This window comes from Pinus tabuliformis, chromosome 3_2 (genome assembly GCF_031772625.1).
Source record: "Pinus tabuliformis cultivar Carrire ecotype Pingquan chromosome 3_2, CPIR1, whole genome shotgun sequence".
Taxonomy (NCBI): domain Eukaryota; kingdom Viridiplantae; phylum Streptophyta; class Pinopsida; order Pinales; family Pinaceae; genus Pinus; species Pinus tabuliformis.
Genome location: NC_142302.1, coordinates 78230588 through 78253833, shown reverse-complemented (window position 1 = coordinate 78253833; position 23246 = coordinate 78230588). Strand labels below are relative to the sequence as shown.

The following is a 23246-nucleotide window of genomic DNA, read 5'->3' as shown; positions in this document are numbered from 1 at the left end:
TCAATTTCCCTCTTCTTCTCAGTGCTGGTTTCTCTGGCACTGCTCCTCTTGTTCCACCTGCCACTCTGATACCATGTGAAAATTCCTTAACAGGAACCCCTACTACAGCAACTAATGATATTACTCCTATTTGTTAAATTCTTTTAAACAAATTACTTGTAGTTTCCTACGGTAAATATCGTAATACATACACTGCAGCCTTCACTTAATTAAATATTATGCGAAAACAAGAGACTGAGCAAGAATGAAAATACAACACAAGTGACACTGTTATTTTTGGACAAATGTCCCTGGAAAAACCCAATGTGGGAAAACCGATGCAGTAGATCTGAGGGTTTTATATTATTAAGCAGTGGTTTCTGAATACAACTCTGGATGCCCTCTCGACAATCCAGTTACAGAGAAATACAACTGGCAGAGAAGAATTGTGAGATTACCTCACTCTACCCGGCAAATCCCGGTTATTCTGGCAGCGAAATCAACTGTCCCTGGCTACAACTACGTTGCCCCTACGCAGTAACTGCGTGGGCTTGCGTGGAGCTCTCTAAGGCTCCGCGTCGACTCAATTGGGAAACGTCTTGCCTTCTAGAGCAGTTTCCAGCCCTCTCGACTCAAAAACGTTAGCTCCTCTGCAAAACTCGGACTTCTGCGTGGGTGACTGAGTTGCCTCTACGTGAGCCTTTCTGGCTCAGCGTCAAGGTCTATGTGGGCCCTTTTGGCTCAGCGTCAACCCCCTAGTGTCTCTTTCCCTCTCTTTGTTGTGTATCCTGGGCTCTGGAGAAGATACTCCAACCCAACTATCCCTGCCTCTCAAGTGCAAGAAATCTACTCGATCAGAATTTCCTCCTGAGAACTTCTCACTTCAAAAATTCGATCTCTTGATCTCTCGGTGTGTTTTCCAAATGATCCTCAAGCTCCCTTAAATAATCTTCTCATTGACATTCAACAGCCCAAATTAAAAGCTAATCAATGGCTAAGATCATTTTAGCTTGACCATCGTCTTCTTCTAGAAGTTACACCCACAATTAGATTAATACACATTAATATTTTTAATTTCCTAAGTTTAGACTTAGGGTCCCATTAAAAAATATTAATTATTTTAATAAAATCGTCTCTGGGTGGAATTTCCCAAAATGCTTTCTAGGTTCTTTGGAATACACGTGCCTAAGCCTCCTTGCAAAATTTGAGGCCTAGAGCACATCCGATGCTACCCGAAATCAACATACTTCTCCATTGAGAAGCATGATCAAGAGAAAAGGATCTCCTCCTCTAAAAGGATGTAGGAAGGCATAAGTCACACTAGATGAAATCAACATAATATGTCCTCAAATGAAGTATGAGGTGGTTGACTACAATTAAGAAACTCTGATTGAAAGCTCTTGGGAATGGAATGTGGGAGGAAGGAAGAGATCGTGAGATATGCAACCCTGCTAAAGGCGATCAACATCCAAAAGACCAAGAAGATTTGACTAAGAAAAACTCTCGGAAAGATATGAAGACTTTGATGGAAGTCTGAAAAAGATGGAGACCCTTGACAATGGATATCTTTGGGAGATGTGTCAACATATATGCAGGATGTTGATACCTACAGGAAGATGTCATGATGAAGAGCCATCTCGTAAGGTACGATTTGATGTTATGTTTTGATTTCTTGAATAATATCTGGATGAGTTCATGCAGGGCTACTGGAACAAAAGTTGTAAGCACAAGTACAACTAGCATTCATGTGGTGGATGGAAATTCCTGAAAGAAGCATGATGAGAAAGGAGTAGCCAGATGAAGAAGGTTCCAAATATGTACCAAGAAGATCACTTTCCATGAAAAAAGGAATGGCATGACGAACCAAGAAGGAAAGTGATGGATGGCTAATGCCCTACAAGGAAGAAGCTCGACTGAATTTCATGACATCAAGGAAAGAAATTGATCAAGCAGCTGAAGGACCCACAAAGAAGAAGTTGTTGATGAAAATGAGAGTCCCTAGTTAAGAGGGAGCTCTGACAAGTCCCTAATTGAGAGGGAGCTTGGGCAAGTTCCTAGTCAAAGGGAACTTGGGTACATCCTTTACAAGAATGGGCATATCTTCCCTAGTTAAGAGGGAAAGATAGACACAACATTCTTGCCTTCACTTGGAAAGAAAGAATGGAGGATTGGGTAATCATCTAGCATCTGATGCTCTTTGAGGATGTGTAGGGCATCCAAGATAAGAGTAGGCAAGAGGATCGATATTCTTTGAGAGCTGAGAACCCAAGATAAGAATAGTCCTAGAAGGTCATACTCAGTGAACACCCGGGTGGGTATGTACCTTGAGAGACAATGATGAAGGTGTCTATAGTCATTGGTCTCACCAACATTGTGCTCTATGAGAGATAGAGTTGTCATTCAAGGCCTAATTTTGGAAACAATGTTGGTTACTATGATACTATACATATGGGTTACCAATCCAATTCTTCTTATGAGAAATTCTTCAGATTGAGAATGACCAAGTACCATTATGAATACCTCCCTAGTTTAGAGGGAGTGTTGTAAAATGTAAATAAGCTCGGTCTTCATAATGACATGATCTTTGTAAATAATGAAATAAAAGGAATAAAATTATTTTTGTATGCTTTGTTGCATGGCTTTCATGAGCAAGAAGTTTATTTGTTAGTGGATCCCATTGAGAGCCTTATGATTTATTATTGAGTCAAAGAGTCAATGTCATATGAAGACGCTCTTCTTGAGCATATGAAAAAAATATATATGAGTCTATGTTTAAGTCAAAATAGCCCTCCAAAAGACAAGCACAGATCTCCTTGAAGTGAGCCTGCAAGATGAATTAAATAAGAACTCATGTCCGCTCACAGTAAAAAGACACATCTCTTCATAGATCATGTCGGCTTATTATGGAGATAAAACTACTATATATCCTGCTGATCTTCGCATAAGAATAGGACAGAACTCAGATATCTCTGCAATTTCGGGTGGTAATTACAGTGGGTAATTATAGTGTGCAAAACTTCTCATGTCTGAGATTTTCGCATAAGCAATTACAGTGAAAAGTTTAGGGGATTTTTGGTTGGGTAGCAGTGGAACAAAATTTGAATTTCCTCTGAAATTTCGGTGATCAAGTACAGAACAGTTCGATGTATCTCTCTTTTTCGGTAGACAGAAGGAAGTTCGAATGGGTATCTCTATGATTTCGGAAGAGCAGTGGTAGCAAGTAGTTCGGATTACTTTCAATATTTGTGTAACTGTTCTAGTGCCCTAATAAGCACAGTCGCAAAGTTTGGGTAAAGTCTAAATAGGTGAGTTTTGTTCATCTATGTAATTCAGATTATAGAGACAATGACAAGTAAAGGCGCAGTGAAGTAGAGGAGAAAATTCATAGTATACCTTATAGTACTATGGTGGTCATGGCAACAAGAAAGAAGATCTTGAAGACAGTGATAAAAAGATCTTGATAAGACAGTGATATGAAGACTATGTCTTGATGCAAAGAAGGTCGATGTGAAGGAAGAATCTTGAAGAAGAAAAAACAGTCGAGTGTTAGTTTTTGGTAGCATCTGATGTGCTCTACCCATGAAAATTGGTGGAGAGGCTAAGGCACATGAGTTCTAAAGAATCCAAAAACCGTTTGGTGAAATTCCACCTGGATTATATTTTATTAAAATAATTAATATTTTAATGAGGTTCCTAAGTCTAAACTTAGGAAAATTAAAGTATTAATGGGTATTAATCAAAATATGGGTGAGAATGTTCTAGAAAGCAGATCAAATCAATTTTTAAATCTTAGCCGTTGATTAGAGACTTAATCTCGATCGTTGAAGTCTCAACGAGAAAAGTATAAGAAGGAGGCTTGGGGTTCATTTGAAAACACACAGAGGGTTGATTAGTCAGTTCGATATTCCTAGGGCAGGGTTGGCTAAGGAATTCGAACAAGTGATCAAGCAGTGAGGATCAGAGGCAGTACTGGAAGGAAGTGATTTCTAGTTCCAGTGAATATACTTCAGAGAAGACAGTGAAGGATCAGAGAGGCAGCACAGTGCCAAGGAGGGACAGCGCAACAACTGGAGGAGGTTGACGCAAAACTACTGGGGGATAGCAGAGATCAGTGTCAGGAATCACTGTGGGTGATTGACAGATGAAATCTCGATTTCTCAGCAACAAACGCAGCAGTAGCAAGGGTGACGCAGTCAAAGGGAGTCTCCACGCAGAAGCCACGTAGTGACTGCGTAGGCTCACGTAGAGACTGCGTAGTGGGTCATCCAGGAGCTGGGGCCAGTGCAAAATCTCCAGATTCAGTGTGAGAAAATTCTCACTATTTTTCTATCAGTTATCTTCTCTGAGTGGATTGCCATTTCTCTGGGGCATCCAGATTGTATTCAGAAATTTACTATTGATAATAGAAACCCTCAGATCTGTTGCACCAGTTTTCCTGCATTGTGTTTTTCCGGGGACTTTTGTCCAAAAACAAGTGTGTCAATGTGATTGTTCATGTGCTGGTGTTTCTCTTGCTTTTTCAGTTCATAATTTGTGAAGTCTGCAGCTGAATTTATTTTGATATTTACTGAAGCATTGGTAAATAACTTATTATTAAGTAGGAGAAATAAATCACCACTGCAGCATAATTTTTCACATGGTATCGGAGTGAAGATCAGGCAAGGTAGCAGTAATTTCTACAATATAGGGTGGTGGTGCCACATTGGCAACAAATCAATCTCTAATAGATTCACTCAGTCCCTTGCAGACATTACTAGCAGAGAAAAATAGCATGGAGAACAATAGGGATCATAATATTTCCTAATTAGCCACCACAAAGAAAATTAATTTTACTTTTCAGATACTATTGTCAAGATTGTAACTTACCAAGTTGATACAACATTATATCCATAACAAACAATAAAATAGGCTCCTATTGCATACAATTTTTTATTTTGCACAATTGTCATCATGTGAAAACCAGATAAATTTCTTACTTTAAATTGAGCCAATACCAGTCAATAAATAGATGACAAAGAAAGTAAACATGTTATGCCTGTTACTAGCACTCTTATCAAAACGCAATAGAATTCCATCTTTGAAAAGTTCAAAAAATAAACGGAGGTTCAATCATAAGTTTCAAAATATTTAAATGTTTACAAATTCAATAAGAACAACAAGACGCAAGTAATGCAATGTGCTTGAAGAACACTTTTCATAGCATAAAGCATGGTTTATTCAAAATTTGAATACATCTTACTCAACTCACGCGCAAAGAAAATGAGGGTGGAAGTGAGTTGCAAATGCTAAGTGATGACCAAAACTAGGATAACCGTAAGAGTGAGAGAAGAGTAAAACAAGGCCTGATCATAAGTTCCAAAATATTTAAATGTTTACAAACTCAAAAAGGACAACAAGACGCAAGTAACGCGAAGTGGTTGAAGCACACTTTTCATAGCATAAAGCATGGTTTAACCAAAATTTGACAACATCTTACTCAAATTGCATGCAAAGAAAAAGGAGAACTGAGCTACAGATGTCAAGTGGGACCAAAAATAGGGCAACCATGAGAGTCAGAGAAGAGTAACAGAAAACGAGAGTAAATAGAAGGTTGAGAGGGAGACAAGGAACCTAAGTAGACAACGTCATCTAGCAGGAGTCTGGGACCACACAATGTTGTGAAGGTGTTTCAGAGGAATGGTTAGGTTTGAGGTTGGGGTGAAAGAGAATCACCACTGGCAATGCCTTTCAAATGCCACGAATTGGACATTACCTTCCTTTCCGCTTGTGGACTAAACTTTACCACTAAGCATTGCTAGTCTTAAAAGCACATACTGACACCAAATGAACTTTGGTGTCTTATTTGCTAGGCAAACTAGGTTTAAACCGTGGGTATTCTTTAGTCTAAAGATGTACGATAATGGATATCATATTCAGAACATAACCCACATGTCCTAAGCACATACAATGGAAAATATAGACTTCAAAAAAACACAACGTCTTACCAAGTATGATGCCATGTGCTGATCTATAGTATGAAGCCGTCAGCGTCCTGAATTTCTCTTGACCAGCTGCAAATAAGAGAAGGGAATAGTCTGCCACACATCAGTCAAATATAACATAGATATTTTTAAAAAGTTATTAAGCTATTTAGAAAGAAAGAAAGAAAGAAATAGGTAGTAAAATGTGAATTCTCAAAATTTTCTAAATCTGGAATAAAACAAAGGTGGAATAGTTAGTATTTCCTGCTAACTAGTTTAATTATTGAACTTTGAAAATTATGAACTAACTCTCATATTTTAACAAGGGCTACAAAATAGGGTAGCTCAATTGGTGATTACTTTCTATGTAAACCACAAAATTCAAAGCTCTCTCGGCTATTCCAACAAAGAAAATAAACATTCTTAATTCATAAAATTCATATATGTCATTATTTAGACACACCAATTAAGCAAACAAATTTTGGATTCTTTATATTGAAAATTTGGTCTTACTCTATATGTATAAATTAATAATACATAGTATAATAGTTAGAATAATGTTTTTAACCATATTTTAATTTCTGAATCAAAAATATAACTGTTTTTGAAAAAAAACAATTTAATTAGTATAATAAATATTTTTATTTATAATATTTTTGTAAATCAGAATGTCGAAATATTTTCTTATTCATTAAAAATTAAAAAGATATTTTTGTTCATTCAAAATAAAAATAAAAAATAGAATAGAAACCTTATTTAACATACAAAATATAATAGATTTGGATGTTCTATGCTCTATATGTATCTAAATTGTTTAAGTAGTTTAATGGCAAATTGTTAACTGCCAGAAAATAAATTTGCCAATGGGCAAGACAGTGCACATGGAGAGGCAAGGATAATGTAGCTAGTTAGAGTCAAATATATGTTAGTAAAAAGTTGAAAGGAAAAAACCAAGATACAAAATTGTTGGCAAAGTGCTTTCCAATTGAGCCACACCGTCAAAATTGAACTAGGTTAGTGGTGGTAAATTGGTGAACTTCAGGCAGTTTACTCCCCTATGACGACCTAAAAAGTTGATGAGTAGTGAAAGTATTGCTAGTGGAATATATTTTTTTATTGAATTTTATAGGAGGATTTTTATTAAGTTTTAAATTATTTTTTTGGTGATTCTTTTGTTTTTAATTTAATTTAATTTAATGATTTTAAGTTTTATTTTAAAAATTTAATGGTTGTAAGTGAGAATGTGAGTTTTGCTCGTTTAAAATGTATTTTTGATGATATAAATAAATTCAACATTCCAAAAAAAATTTAAAATATCTGAAATGTGTAATAATAAATGATTGTTTGATTCAATGATCGAATTTTTAATAAAATTTCAAATATTCTATGTTTTAAATTGTATTATTAAATGCAGAAAAATGTCATTGAAAATACATGAAATATTTACCTATATTGCATCAACAACCCAAAACTATGATTTTTCCTATTTCAAAGGAGATTAGTTAAAATTGCTTGAAAAAACTGTATCAATATTTGTTTTTCTTACAATTTTATTTTGGAAAAATATATTTTTAATCTTTTATATCTTTATAATAAAAATTTTCACTTTTCACTTTTAAGTTTAAAAACATAATTTAAAGAATACAATATTAAGATTTTATAAAGAAATAAATTTTAATTAAAAAACAAAATAATTTTAAATTATTAAATTTCCAGAAGTGTCTTGCATTTTGAAATAATTAACTCTACTTTACATTAAAAATTATATTTAAAGAATAGAAAATTACAATTGCCAATTTTGGAGGTGTTGGCCATTGAACTATAAATTTTCCAGGAAGGAAGGACGAAACGATGTATTGAGCGTTCTGCGTAGACCTTAGGAGTGAGTAAGGTTCCCGGAACGATGAATTGAGCGCTCTGCATAGACCTTGCGAGTCAGTGTGGTTTGAATTTATAGGACAATTATGAATTTAGTACGATATTTATAGAGGGTTGGTGCAGAGTAATGGCTTGGAGCAGAGAAATAAACCGGACAACGAAACTGTACAGCCACATATGAAAAACAAACGAGGCTTGTCCTGTGCAATCACTGAGGTGCAGTGAAGATTTGGCGTACAGCAGCGACAGCAACATGATCTGACGATGGTAAGATGATTACGAAATAAGACCTAAGCTTTCTTGACCAATTATAATTCTGAAAATTTAAATTTAATATAATAAAAATATATATAAAAAAGACTTTTTTTTATAAAGTTCACCTAACAAATATGCATTTGATTTTTGGTCAAAAGATAACTATTTAAAGTTCAACACATTAACAATGCGTTATACCTGCCATGTGCCAGGATAATAACATGAAGGGTTAATGACAATGACTTGATAACAACAACCTAAAACTAAAATAATTACAGATTATGTCATCTAAAATAATGCTACAAGCCAAAACCGATTAATGATGTAAAGATAATCAAGGTTATAGTAAATATCCTTGAAACTCTTTGTACTGGTCTTTGAAGCATTACCAATCAATTGACCCACAAGAGATCAATATACGTTGAGACAAAGCTATCCAGCGTAGGTCTATTGCAAAGGAAGATCCCGAGTGTGTGGAGGAAGGTTGTCTAGCAATACATTTAGCAATTCAATCATCTATCCATCAAGTACTAGATCTTAAATACACTCAAAATCAAGTATATTTATGGATTATTTCCTAATCTTAGAAAATATTTGGAGCTCTTCCCTATTACCCCCTCGAACATATTTTCGACTTGCATTAAAAATTGAAGCCAAATTACAATCATATTCTCTAGTCGATTACCCCCTCGAACATATTTTCGACTTGCATTAAAAATGGAAGCCAAATTACAATCATACTCTCTAGTCCATTAGGGGAATTTTGAGATTAAAAATGGGTCTCAAAATTAATGATTTTATCCCAAGGGGTAAATATTTTTGGAAAAGAAGAATTTGTTTTGTTGTAATTATATTTTGGATTTATCTCCTTATATGTTTACTCAAATGTCCAAGTGCAAAAACTCGTTTGATGCGGAATTTAATTTTGCATCCAACAAGTAACCTCTCTGCATACCTTTGAGTAGACCTACATTGAAAAACAATGAAAATATGTGTTTCATGAAATAAACAATTTTTTTCATGTATTTTCATTTTTTCTTGATGTGGGTCTACTCAAAAGCATGCAAAGAGGGTATTCATTGGATATCCAATGAGTACCGAAACGTATAAGGAGATAAGTCGAAAATACAATTTTAAAAAAGAAATATTTCCTTAAAAATTCATGGATTTTATTTTACTATTTTCAATATTGTTTTATTATTTTTCTTAGAACATCTATTTTAAACTTCAAATTCCCCAGTTCTTCATAATACATTTAAAAATGATCTTCTATAATATTATAATTTCATTTAGATTGTACAACAATTTTCAGTCTAGCCAATAGACAATCCTTAATTTGATGATCAAGTGCATGGCATGTGAGGATGCACGTTGATATAAGATAATTAAGTCTCTACACTTTAACAATGTTACCAAACTTAGTTTGATTACTAAAGGTATCTCTTTAAGACATTATCCTCTACACACCTTAACATGTGACATCGTTGTACAAGCGAATTAAAGAGAAACTTTCAAAAAAGTTTTAATGTAAGGTCTATGGCTTCTCTAATCAATTCTACTACAAAAGGAAATTGATCATAATGGAAAGGGAATGTTTAAAATATAAAAATTGCCCAAGGGTCAAAATCAAAGTCATAAGGTTGCAGGTAAGTTGGTGCCCTCGTAGTTGTCCAGACCTTGCTCATCAAAATAGACTTAGTTGCTAAAGGAACTTTGGAAAAACCTTCTAAGCCTCATAGGAATTCCCACTCAACAATAATAGAGCTAAATGAAAGACCACACATTTTTTTCCAAGAATGTCATCAGATTTTATTCATTTTTATTCTGAATTGCTCAACCAATTCAAATTGGGACTAGCTAGTTTGGGTTAGTTTGGTACCAAACCAATACGAATTAGCCCATCGATCTGAGTTGCTAGCCAATTTGTTACCTATCCCTATACAGTTGACTGATTTGAACAATATTGGTTTGTACTAGGCTTATTTTTAAAACCATGGTCCAAACCTTAATGAACTTGCAATAACAAGTGGACAACCTTCCTTGTCCAAATCTTCGCTAACTTGCAATAACCACTGGATAACCTTCCTACAAAAATTGCATTTTGATGATTGAGCATGGAGACACATCCAATCCAGTGTAGATTGTTTGAGTCATGCACTACTTGACAGACTGTTGAAAGTCCAAGATACTTGTAGTTACAACATGTGTTAAATATTGTAGCTTGGACATGTATTTTAGTCTTGAGAGGTGTCATTGAGGCTAGAAACACAAAGGAATTAATTATTTCCAAGCCCGTGTAATTTTTCCTGAGTTTCACCTAGGAAAAATATCTTAATCATGTCAATTAGTGAATTTTAAAATATATCCTAAGTCTAAACTTAGGGAAAGTGGATAAGTAATTGACATTAGTTGGGACAAGATCGATTTACCTCTAGAAGCTTGTGGAAAGCTTCTAAAATGATCTTAGCCATCGATTGGATCAAGTGAACTTCTAATCGTGGCCATTCATCCCTGGATGAGAGATTATAACGGAGGTCAATGGGAAACATTGGAGATATTCAAGGGTGTGATATTTAGAGACACCAAGAGGGTTTTAGTAGCCCGAAATTTATTCTTCACAAAGATTTTGAGTTTCTAAGTATCAAAAGGAGAGAATTATTTCTGTAGAAGGAGGTTGAATTTGCCAGTTTACCAATGCAATTTTCCAAATTGAATTCTTAGGCCAAATCAAGTTTCCAATGGCAATGCGAATTGCAAGAAGTACGAATTGTAGGAAAGGAAAATCAAATTTATGGTGGTTGCTAGATTGCTAGTGTGAATTGTGGGAGGTTGCCAGTGCGAATCCCAGAGGGTGGTGCAAATTGCCAAAAAGGGTTGAGTTGATCTGCAAAGGGAATTAGTGAAGTTTCCCAATTTGATTTGTTCAGAACTGAAGATAAAAATATTGTTGGAGTATTGCCAATGTTAGGCAAGCATTTTTAATTTCTCAATAGTAGTTTTTGTTGAAGATATTAATATAAACTCTAAGAACTAAAAATTGGTTTTCCCCACATTGGGTTTTTTCAAGGCACGTTTTTTCCAAAAATTCTTGTCTTCATTGTGTGATTGGTTTCTCGCATTTTCTGCTACAATTTGTATTTTTTGAAAGGTGTTTTTCATGTTTTTATTCATTACTTCCAGCAAAGTAATTAACTTGTTGCAAACAAGTAATAGAAAATAATTAACTCGGTTCCTCTGGCTCGCCAAAAATTTCACATGGTATAAGAGCAACTATAATGTTGAGATTTTATTTTTATCTGAGCGCAAGGGTTTCAAAGAAGAAATCAAAGGTTTTCACACAAATCAACTCTCTACAGATCTCTTCAGATTTATTGGAGTTTATTGTTTGATGATTTTAGAAATGGCTTCAGTTGGATTGAGGGATTAGAATAGACTTGATGGTGCATCGAACTTTGGTATCTGGAAATCCATAATTTTATTATTGCAGAAGGAGCATTGTCTGAAGAAATATGCAACATCTATTGATGTTGTATCGACAAATCTGACACAATTAGCGACCTACTGCAAAGAGGATGCCAAAGCTAGGCATATTGTCCAAGCGGGATCCAAAATCATATCATACCCCATATTGCATAATTGGATGCATGCAAGATGTGGGATGCCATCTTGAAGTTGTTCCAAAATGCTACCATAAATGAAAAGTTGATCCCTAGATAGAAGCTAAGAAATGTTAATTTTTGTAGCATAGGAGGTGTTTTAGTCTCGAAACTTTGTGGAGAGGATAAAACACAAGAGTTCTCCATAACCCAGATATCGTTTATGGAAATTCCACTATAAGTGTCTCAATTAGGTTATTAGTCTATTCTTAAATATTTCCTAACTCTAAACTTAGGGAAAGTGGCTAATCAATCAATATTAATTGAGATAAGGTGTGAATCATTTAGAAACTCACATGGATCGACTCCGATATGATCCTAGCTGTTGATTAATTTTTAATCTTGGTCGTTGGAGGTCCAAAAAAAGATTATGATAAGAATTCGATGGGTAGATGGAGAACATACACTTGAGATCTATTTCCCTGGAGAGTTTGATTTTCTAGAGAGCAACAACAGTTCCCGGAAGAGTTCTAGCCAAAGAAGGAAGCAGAGACAGAGAGGGGCAGGGACAGTGAAACCGAAGGAAGATTTTCCATATTTGGTGAGTGCTTTGCAGAGAGGCCAAGATTTTCTCCAAGAGGTTGCGCAGAGGCAATGCAAAATCCTCAGAAGGGCAATTCAATTTTACTTGAGGAGAAAACATTTTTAGTTCCATAGGCTAGGAAGGGGTTCCAGAGGGCCAGAGAAGCGTTTTCCCAGTCAGCAGCAAGTAGGACGATTAGATTGGCAGTCAATTCAAGCAACATAGGTGGTAGGCAGTATCAGAATGATGCAGAGCTTATACAGGCCCAGTTGGACAACTAGATTTTCAAGGGCAGTCAAGTGTTGGGATTGCTCAGAGTGAGGGTAATTTCCCTCCCAGTACTTTCTTTGCAGGACTAACAATTTTTGACATCCAAATTGTACTCAGATAATTTCACTAGTGCATAATAATAAAAACCCTCAACTGTTGCACCGGTTTTCCCATGTTGGGTTTTTCTGGAGACTTTTGTCCAAAAATAACTGTCACTTTTTATGTGTGCGCTAGAATATTTCTCAGTTTCTAGTGTTATTATTTCCGCATTAATTTTTTCAAGATTGCAATGTGTTTATTTCATTGTTTCCATAACAATAAACTGTTAATTCAATTAACAAATAGAAGAAATAATACTAGTTGATGCAATAAAATTTCAATAGATGAGATTTTCACATGGTCTTAGAGCGAGTGTGATCAGGTGGGAAGCTCAGAAGTGAAAGGTAGAAATTGTCTAGATTCAGGGAGTCTGGCAACACGATTTCTAGATTTGTGCAAAGGTTGGCTTAGCATATTGAATTGTTGGGTAGCGGGTTCGATTTTTCCAATGCATGTGGCAGGAAAAATTTGCAAAGCCCAAAAGAAGTTCCAACATGAAGTAGCAAAGTCAGAAAGCAGTTTCGGTGAGGCAGATCAATTTTTTGTTGAGCAGATTCCTTGCTTGGATGCAGAAGGGTTTTGCAGTAGCATAATCAATGTCAAGTGGAAGAGAAAAGCATACATAGAGGGAAATTTCTCTTAGGGGCTTTTGAGTTTTAGAAATCCAATTTTTCTGTTGCAGATTGGTAGAAGTTGTGAGCATAATTTCTCACTCCAAAAGGGAGTGCGAGTAGCAGATTCAGCAGCCACGCAGATGGAAAGAGCAAGATTTTCGACCAGATTTATGGATGGCCACAATTGGGCTTAAAGATCAAGATAGGTTGGAGAGAGCCTCCAACTTTGTCATCTAGAAGGCCAGGACAACCTTCCTATTAGATGAACATGGCCTAAAATCCAATGTGGACAATGTGGTAGTAGTACTCGAGGATGTCAATATCAAGGAGTACAAGAAGGAGATGGGGAAGGCAAAGAGATTGATCTTGGATGGAGTCCGAGACCATGTAGTCTGACATGTGGCAGAAAAATGAATAACCAAGGAAATGTGGGATGCTCTCATCCAACTGTATCAAGGAACTTCCGAGAAACGGAAGATGTTCCTACCGGAGAAGCTGAGGAGAATCAGAATGAGGAAGGGTGAAGGCATACACTCCTTCGACACCAAGATTCAGGAGGTCTAAGATCAGCTTGTAGCCGTTAGGGAGGAACCTCAACCACCAAATCTTGTACGGTTGGCACTGAACAGTGTCTCAGAGGCATGGTAGGTGTTTGTCCAAAGTATTTTAGGCAAAGACACATTGCCTAGATGGGACAGGATGTGGTCTGACTTACAACAGGAACATTTGAGGCATGCTCTATTCAAGAGTACCATCACTGGGAGCAGTAGTAAGGGCATGAAAGGTGAAGAAGAGAATGTGGTCCTAACATTAAAGGATCCCAGCCAGGGACAAGGGGACAAGAAGAAGAAGAAGGACCTATCTAATGTCATGTGCTTGAGGTGTGACGAGCTCGACCACTATAGTATGTAGTGTCCTCTCAGGAAGAAGGACAAGAAGGAGAAGTAGGACCATGCAGCATCATCCGCAGAGATAGACAAGTTGTCCTCTAGTCTAGAGGAAGATGTCGCTATGTATATAGCTATACCTCCCGGAGGAAATATGGAGCTATAGTCCCAGAGTTGCAGATTTTGGACAGGGTCCATTGAAGTGTCCACCTCATGGATCATTACCTTGTTATGGGGGCCCACAGTACTCAGTAGCAGGATGGATCAATTTCAATGATGCAATCAGATTTTGGAGGGACAACTACATACTAGTATCAGTTAGGTGCTGACAAGCGCAGTGCAGTGTTGACAACAAAGCAAGAGGCTTAGTATCAGAGTCAACAGCAACGCAGATTTCCCTGTGTACATTGAATGGGCTAGTAGTAGTCAGATACTTAGGTGACAAATGCAGCACAAACACACAGATGATTCAGTATTTAGGATGCTTCTTAGTTGCAATAGTTGTAGTTGCAACAACAATAGATGAGAGGGAGTTGCAGTGCAGATGCAGAGTTGGCAACAATATATCAGTGTCAGCAGTAGCATGGATGCAACATCAAAGTTGCGTAGTGGTTGGTGGGAAATGGCAGAAATTCACAATGGCCAAACATCAGTAGCGTGATAGAGGGTGATACAGAGATAGGGTGTTGTAGCAATAGTGCATCACTAGAACACCTTGCTGGTTAAGAGGGAGTGTTAGATTTTGTAGTATCGAAGGCATTCTAGTCTTGAAACTTTGTGGAAAGGCTAAAACATAAGATTTCTCCATAACCCAGAAATCGTTTATGGAAATTCCAACTAGAAGTGTCTCAATTAGATTCTTAGCCTATTTTTAAATATTTCCCAAGTCTAAAATTAGAGAAAGTGGCTAATCAATCAGTATTAATTGAGATAAGGTGTGAATCATCTAGAAACTCACACGGATCGACTTTGATATGATCTTAGCCCTTGATTAAGTTTTAATCTTGGTCGTTGGAGGTCCAACATAAGATTATAAGAAGAAGTCAATGGGTAGATGGAGAACATATACTTGAGATCGATTTCCTTGGAGAGTTCGATTTTCTAGGGAGAAAAAACATTTCCTGGGAGAGTTCAAGCCAAAGAAGGAAGCAAAGACAAAGAGGGGCAGGGGCAGTGAAGTTGGGAGAATATTTTCTAGATCTAGTGAATACTTTACAGAAAGGCCGAGATTTTCTCTAGGAGGTTGCGCCGAGGCAACGCAGAAGCCTTAGAAGGGCAGTTCAATTTTGCTAGAGGAGAAAACATTTTTTTGTTCCAGAGGCCAAGAAGGGGTTCTAAAGGGCCATAGAAGTGTTTTCCCAGTCAACAGCAGGTAGGACGGTTACATTGGCAGTCGATTCAGGCAACACGTGTGCCAACAACATCAGAGTGACGCAGAGCCTGCATAGGCCTAATTGGACGACTAGCTTTGAAGGGAAGTCAAGTGTCGAGATTGCTCAAATTGAGGGTCATTTTGTTGATTTGTGTAGCTTGGGAGGTACTCCAAGCCCTAGGGGTCGGGGTTTGGAGGGCAAACCACCACAAGGGCAGCTTGTGGGCTTGGAACCCAAGTGTGGGGTTTCGTACCCATCGTGATTTGGACCAAAACCGTGATAAGAAATTGACATGTGATGGATGAGGATGATAGTGCTCGATGAGACTATTCCAATGCAATGAGAATCATCCGATTCCGAGTTGTCGTTAGAGAGAAATGAATTTTTGAAGTTGACTAGTAATTATTGGTTTTCAATTCATGTAGGCTTAATGTAAAAATCGTCTAATAGATGGGTCTCTTCATGAATTCATTGAGCCCTCTTGTTTGCTATAAATAGAGGGTGAATTGGATCCATTTGTGGCAATATATCTCGAAGAAGAGATCTGAAATTTCGTGGAGGAATATCTATGTTTAGCTGCAGCGAAGGAGACTTAAAGACAGTGTGAAAGAGGGTAAAAATAACAACGTATTTCTATGATTGGACCGCAGGAGCTGTAGGGATAGCATGGCACATTTGAAGGGATGTTTTGAGGCGTGAACATGATTGTCTTAATTGCGGATTAGGGCCAGATTGAAGGGTTGTTTGGGCAGAGGAAATTAGGAGTTGTCTGCATTGTTTTGAAGGCAGTTTGTTGGTGTGTTTGAGGGGACCAAAGGCCTACAACAGTTGTTGTGCTAGGTCGCAGGCCATAGCCAGCAGTTGGGCTATCTCTAAGGGTTGCGTTGAAGTATTAAGCCCAGATTTGGGGCAGCGTAGCAGTGGAGAGTCTCCCCTTGGTGAACCGCAACCTTAGAAGGCTTGACTTGATGATTGCGTGGAGGATTGAGGATTGCAGTTGATGCCCTAACCAAAATTGCAGAGTGTAGCAGTTAAGTGTGGTGAACAACAATGTTTTGGAGAGATGTATTGGGTCAAGGCTTGACCGTGTTTGGATCAGACTTGTTGTATCCTGTTGGAGCCATTTATATGACATTCTGAGGTGAGGAAAAGTCATATTAGGGGCAGATCCGACAGTGACGAGATTAGGTGCCATAGGACTATTGGAGGGTAGCATGTTGGCTACCCAAAGTAGCCCTAGACAAGCTATCTTGAAGGACAGGGAGCAATTGAAGGTTCGGAAAAGGACGGTGTTGAAGTGCAACACTTTGATGGACTAAATTTGTTGCTAACGTGGCAGATTGGAGATCAGGAATTGGCCAACCTAAAGAGTAGTTGATGAGCCCATGTTCATTGTAGCAGATGTGACTTGCAATAGTGATAGGAGGTAGCCCTCTTGAAGTCTCAATGTGTAGTGGCCTTGATGGACTAAGGCACTACTAGTGAGAAGTACAGGTGCGACAGACCGATAGGACAAGATACGACATAGAAGTGTTGCATCCAAGTTTGTTATTGTATCTTGTAACCATAGACTATTGTATTTATCAGATTTGGATTAATATAATGAAGAATGGTGATTGTACATTATTATACATTTTTTGTTTAAAACTGTGTATATTGTGCATATGTGATTTATTGCTTTATATTTCTGCAGTGCAAAGTAGTTTATGGTTGAGATTTTTGGTTCGGTAGTGTCAGTGATTTTAAGACTCTAACCTAGACCCAAGGTCGTGGATATTCAATGTGGTTTCAAAGCGTATTTGAGCTACTTTGAGGGACATTGAATCAAAGTGTGCACAATGAAGCAACTCAGAAGGAGTTGTGGGTGTCTGGATCATGAGCAGAGGGTTCAGTTGAAGACATGGAGATGTGGTCTTGATAGACTACATGATGAGATGGGTTAGGAGTTATGGTGGATTGGTGGTGAAATTGGTACACTTCAGTGTGTTGTGTGGCAGTTTGTAGATCATGGACTTCCTATGTCTTGTCATGGATGGTTGGGACAACTCGAGGGTTTCTTTGGCATGGAAAAGATCAGGTTGATCGAGATGGCTTCATGTGATGGACTACAAATTGGCAGGCTAGAGTCTTCATTGGATCGTGATGTTGCATATCCGAGATTGGAGGGATTTGCACGAGTGGTATTTGATTCAGGAGGATGAGTGCTTGCAGGACTGAGCCAATGGAGATCATGTAGGTTCAGAGGGAGTCTAGCCTCAGAGGGAGAAGTCCTATGGAGGTTCGATATCTTCAAGTTCAGATGTGATGAGTTAGAGGCATTATCGAGATTATCAGATTCATCTACAAGGTATGTTGTAGTGATGGATGCCAGATGGGCTAGTGTCGCCAGATGATGGTTACTTCCTAGTCCTGGAAGTACCTCCCTCGCTAAGAGGGAGTGTTTATTTGTGTAGCTTGGGAGGTACTCCAAGCCCTAGGGTTCAGGGTTTGGAGGGAAAAGCACCACAAGGGCAGCTTGTGCGCTTGGAATCCAAGTGTGGGGTTTTGTACCCATTGTGATTTGGGCCAAAAATGTGATGAGAAATCGACATGTGATGGATGAGGATGATAGTTCTTGGCGAGACGATTCCAATGCAACGAGAATCATCCGATTCTAAGTTGTCGTTAGAGAGAAATGAACTTTTGAAGTTGACTAGTAATTATTGGTTTTCAAGTCATGTAGGCTTGATGTAAAATTCGTTCAATAGATGGGTCTCTTCAAAAATTTGTTAAGCCCTCTTGTTTGCTATAAATAGAGGGTGAATTGGATCCATTTGTGGCAATATATCTCTAAGAAGAGCTATGAAATTTCGTGGAGGAATATCTCTATTTAGCCGCAACAAAGGAGACTTAAAGATAGTGTGAAAGAGGGTAAAAAGAACAATGCATTTTTTTGATTGGGCCGCAGGAGCTGTAGGGACAATGTGGCACATTTGAAGGGTTATTCTGAGGCGTGAATAGGATTGTCTTAAGTACGGATTAGGGCTAGATTGAAGGGCTATTTGGGTAGAGGAAATTAGGAGTTGTCTGCATTGTTTTGAAGGTAATTTGCGGCTGCGTTTGGGGACCGAAGGCCTACAACAGTTGTTGTGCTAGGCAGCAGGCCATAGCAACCAACTAGGCTATCTCTAAGCGTTGTGTTGAATTATTAAGCCTAGATTTGGGGCAGCGTAGCAGTGGAGAGTCTCCCCTTGGTGAACCGTAGGCTTAGAAGGTTTGACTTGATGACTGCGTGGAGGATTGAGGGTTGCAGTTGATGCCCTAACCAGAACTGCAGAGTGCAGCAGTTAAGCGTGGTGAACAACAGTGTTTTGAAGAGATGTATTCGGTCAAGGCTTGACCGTGTTTGGATCAGACTTGTTGTAGCCTATTGGAGCCATTTATATGACATTTCGAGGTGAGGAAAAGTCATATTAGGTGCAGATTCAATAGTGACAAGATTAGGTTCCATAGGACTATTGGAGGGCAGCATGTTGGCTACCCAAAGTAGCCATAGACGAGTTATCTTGAAGGGTGAAGAGCAGCTGAAGGTTGGGTGAAGGACGATGCCGAAGTGCAACACTTTGATGGACTAAAGTTGTTGCTAACGTGGCAAACTGGAACTTGGGAATTGGCCAACCTAAAGAGCAGTTGATGAGCCGGTGTTCATTGTAGCATATGTGGCTTGCAATAGTGATAGGAGGCAGCCCTCTTGAAGTCTCGATGTTTAGTGGTCTTGATGGACTAAGGCACTACTAGTGAGCAGTACGAGTGTGACGGATAGGACAAGATACGACATAGAAGTGTTTCAGCCAAGTTTGTCATTGTATCTTGTAACCATAGATATTGTATTTATCAAATTTGGATTAATATAATGAAGATTGGTGATTGTACATTATTATACAATTTTGTTTAAAACTGTGTATATTGTGCATATGTGATTTACTGCTTTATATTTCTGCTGTGCAAACTAGTTTATGGTTGAGATTTTTGGTTTGGTAGCGTCAATAATTTTAAGACTCTAACCTAGACCCAAGGTTGTGGATATTCAACATGGTTTCAGAGCATATATGAGCTACTTTGAGGGACAGTGAATCAGAGTGTGCACAGTGAAGCAACTCAGAAGGAGTTGTGGGTGTCTAGATCATGGAGCAGAGGGTTCAGCTAAAGACATAGAGATGTGGTCTCGATAGACTACATGATGAGATGTGCTGGGAGTTCTGGTGGATTGGTGGTGAACTTGGTGCACTTTAGTACGTTGTGTGGCAGTTTGTAGATCGTGGACTTCATATGTCTTGTCATGGATGGTTGGGACCGCTCGAGGGTTTCTTTAGCATGGACGGGATCAGGTTGATCGAGATGGCTTCATGTGATGGACTACAGATTGGCAGGGTAGAGTCTTCATTGGATCGTGATGTTCCATGTCCGAGATTGGAGGGATTTGCATGAGTGGAATTTGATCCAAGAGGATGAGTGCTTGCAGGACTGATCCAGTGGATATCGTGTAGGCTCGGAAGGAGTCTAACCTCAGAGGGAGAAGTCCTATGGAGATTTGATATCTTCAAGTTCAGATGTGATGAGGTAGAGGCACTACCGAGATTGTCAGATTCATCTACAAGGTATGTTGCAATGATGGATGCCAGATGGGCTACTGTCGCTAGATGATGATGGTTACTTCCCAGACTTGTAAATACCTCCCTTGCTAAGAGGGAGTGTTGATTTGTGTAGCTTGGGAGGTACTCCAAGCCCTAGGGTTTAGGGTTTGGAGTAAAAAGCACCACAAGGGCATCTTGTGGACTTGGAACCCAAGTGTGGGGTTTTGTACCCATCATGATTTGGGCCAAAAATGTGATGATAAATCGACATGTGATGGATGACAATGATAGTGCTCAACGAGACGATTCCAACGCAACAAGAATCATCCGATTTTGAGTTGTCGTTAGAGAGAAATGAATTTTTGAAGTTGACTAGTAATTATTGGTTTTCAAGTCATGTAGGCTTGATGGAAAATTCGTTCAATAGATGGGTCTCTTCATGAATTCGTTGAGCCCTCTTGTTTTCTATAAATAGAGGGTGATTTGGATGCATTTGTGGCAATATATCTCTAAGAAGAGCTCTGAAATTTCATGGAGGAATATCTCTCTTTAGCCGCGACAAAGGAGACTTAAAGATAGTGTGAAAGAGGGTACAAAGAACAATGTATTTATGTGATTAAGCCACAGGTGTTGTAGGGACAGCCTGGAACATTTGAAGGGCTATCCCGAGAAGTGAATAGGATTGTCTTAAGTGCGGATTAGGGCCAGATTGAAGGGTTGTTTGGGCAGAGGAAATTAGGATCTGTCTGTGTTGTTTTGAAGGCAGTTTGCAGGTGTGTTTGAGGGGACCAAAGGCTTACAACAGTTTTTGTGATAGGCCGCATGCCATAGCCAATAGTTGGGCTATCTCTAAGGGTTGCGTTGAATTATCAAGCCCATATTTGGGGTAGCGTAGCAGTGGAGAGCCTCCCCTTAGTGAACTGCAACCTTAGAAGGCTTGACTTGATGACTGCGTGGAGGATTGAGGGTTGTAGTTGATGACCTAACCAGAATTGCAGAGTGCAATAGTCAAGCGTGGTGAACAACAGTGTTTTGGAGAGATGTATTGGGTAAATGCTTGACCTTGTTTGGATCAGAATTGTTGTAGCATGTTGGAGCCATTTATATGACATTCCAAGGTGTGGAAAGCTCATATTAGGTGTAGATCCGACAGTGACGAGATTGGGTGCCATAGGACTGTTGGAGGGCATCGTGTTGGCTACACAAAGTAGCCCTAGATGAGATATCTTGAAGGACGAAGAGCAATTGAAGATTGGGTAAAGGAAGGTGCTGAAGTGCAACACTTTGATGGACTAAAGTTGTTGCTAACATGGAAAATTGGAGCTCGGGAATTGGCCAACCTAGGGAGCAGTTGATGAGTCGTGTTCATTGTAGTAGACATGACTTGCAACAGTGATAGGGGGCAGCCTTCCTGAAGTCTCGATGTGTAGTGGCCTTGATGGACTAAGGCACTACTAGTGAGCAATACGGGTGCGATGGACCGACAGGACAAGATACGACATAGAAGTGTTGCAACCAAGTTTGTCATTGTATCTTGTAACCATAGATTGTTGTATTTATCATATTTGGATTAATATAACGAAGATTAGTGATTGTACACTATTGTACAATTTTGTTGAAAACTGTGTATATTGTGCATATGTGATTTATGACTTTATATTTTCACTATGCAAAGTAGTTTATGGTTGAGATTCTTGGTTTGGTAGCATCAATGATTTTAAGACTCTAACCTAGACCCAAGGTCATTGAAATTCAACACATTTCCCTTAGATAATTTTTTCCACTATTTTATCTACAAGATTGCCAGTCTTCAGCATCCAGATTGTACTCAGATAATTTCATCGTTGCATAATAATAAAAACCCTCAATTGTTGCACCGGTTTTCCCAAGTTGGGTTTTTCCAGGGACTTTTGTCCAAAAATAATTGCGTCATTTTTTATGTGCGCTAGCATATTTCTCAGTTTCCAACACTATTATTTTCCGCAGTAATTTTTTGAAGATTGCAGTGTGTTTCTTTCGTTGCTTCCGTAGCAATACTAATTTAATTAACAGTTAGAAGAAATAATATCAGTTGTTGCAATAGGATTTCAATAGGTGAAATTTTCACAAGAAACACTAGAATGGACATTGGAGAAGGTGTAGTTAGTTATCTCAATAGGGTCAGATTTGTCAAAGATGAGTTAGGAGCTATTGGAGAAAGATAGATGATGATCAGCTCATGAGAATTGCTCTAAATGGGTTCTCAAAGCAATGAAGTGTGTTTATTCAACTGATCAATGGATGGAAAGACCTACCTGACTGGGATCGTCTATGGAGCGATTTCACTTAGGAAGAGCTTAGGTTGACCCTTGTCAGTGGTAGCAAAAGTAAAATCTAGAAGCATGAGGATGAAGAAAATGTTGCTCTTGAAAATAAGGGATAAGCCATGAAGGGCTCAAGCAAAGGGCATAACTCTAAGGAGAGAAGAAAAAGAAAGACTTGAGTAAAATCAAGTGTTTTGGATGCGGTCAACATGGACACTATGTCAGTCAATGTCCAAACAGAAATAAGGGTGCTAAGAAGAAGAAACAACAAACAACAACTTCAACAGATATTGATGAACTGTCTTCAAGACCAGAAGACAAGTTCGCTCTCATAGCTTTCCTATCTAGATCAATCGCCACAGGAGTTTGGTATATTGATAGTTGGGTGTCATGTCATATAACAGAAGCTATAGGTTATTTCTCTAGCTACAAAGTAGAGGACATAGGATTCTAGATACAAATGGGTAACAAGTCCAAGTGTACTCCAGTTGGGAGAGGGAAAATCACATTCCAGAGCGAGTCAGGCAAGAGTATTCATGTTACAAATGTGTTTAACGTGCCAAGTTTGGGAATGAACCTGATTTTAGTTGCTACTCTTAAGGATAAAGGGCATGACATGTACTTTCGAGGACAAAAGGTGTAAATAAAACACTAGGATTGGAAGTCAGTAAAGGAAATTGGGGAGAAAAGCAACAAGTTGTACAAGTTGCATTTGGACACTCCAAAGGCACTAGATACCAGCAGTAGTAGTACAGATATGGGAGAGCTATGGCATAGGAGGGTGGGTCATATCCATCATGGAGCACTAAATTTTCTCAGAGAGACTGTGACAGGTA

General features: G+C 38.4%; 1 protein-coding gene across 5 annotated transcripts in view; it reads right to left on the bottom strand.

The window, feature by feature from the left end:
• The window catches only part of LOC149179936 (ras-related protein RABC1-like), a 510646-nt gene that overhangs the window by 241675 nt on the left and 245725 nt on the right, over window positions 1-23246 (bottom strand). For 2 of the 5 annotated variants that reach the window (XM_089418081.1, XM_089418083.1), the window contains exon 4: window positions 5964-6053. The exons of 1 other annotated variant lie outside the window; for it this stretch is intronic. In XM_089418081.1, the coding sequence (XP_089274207.1) occupies window positions 5964-6053 (90 nt within the window). The remainder of the gene's footprint in view (window positions 1-5963; window positions 6054-23246) is intronic. 2 more of the 5 variants (XM_089418082.1, XM_089418085.1) reach the window with 1 other exon arrangement.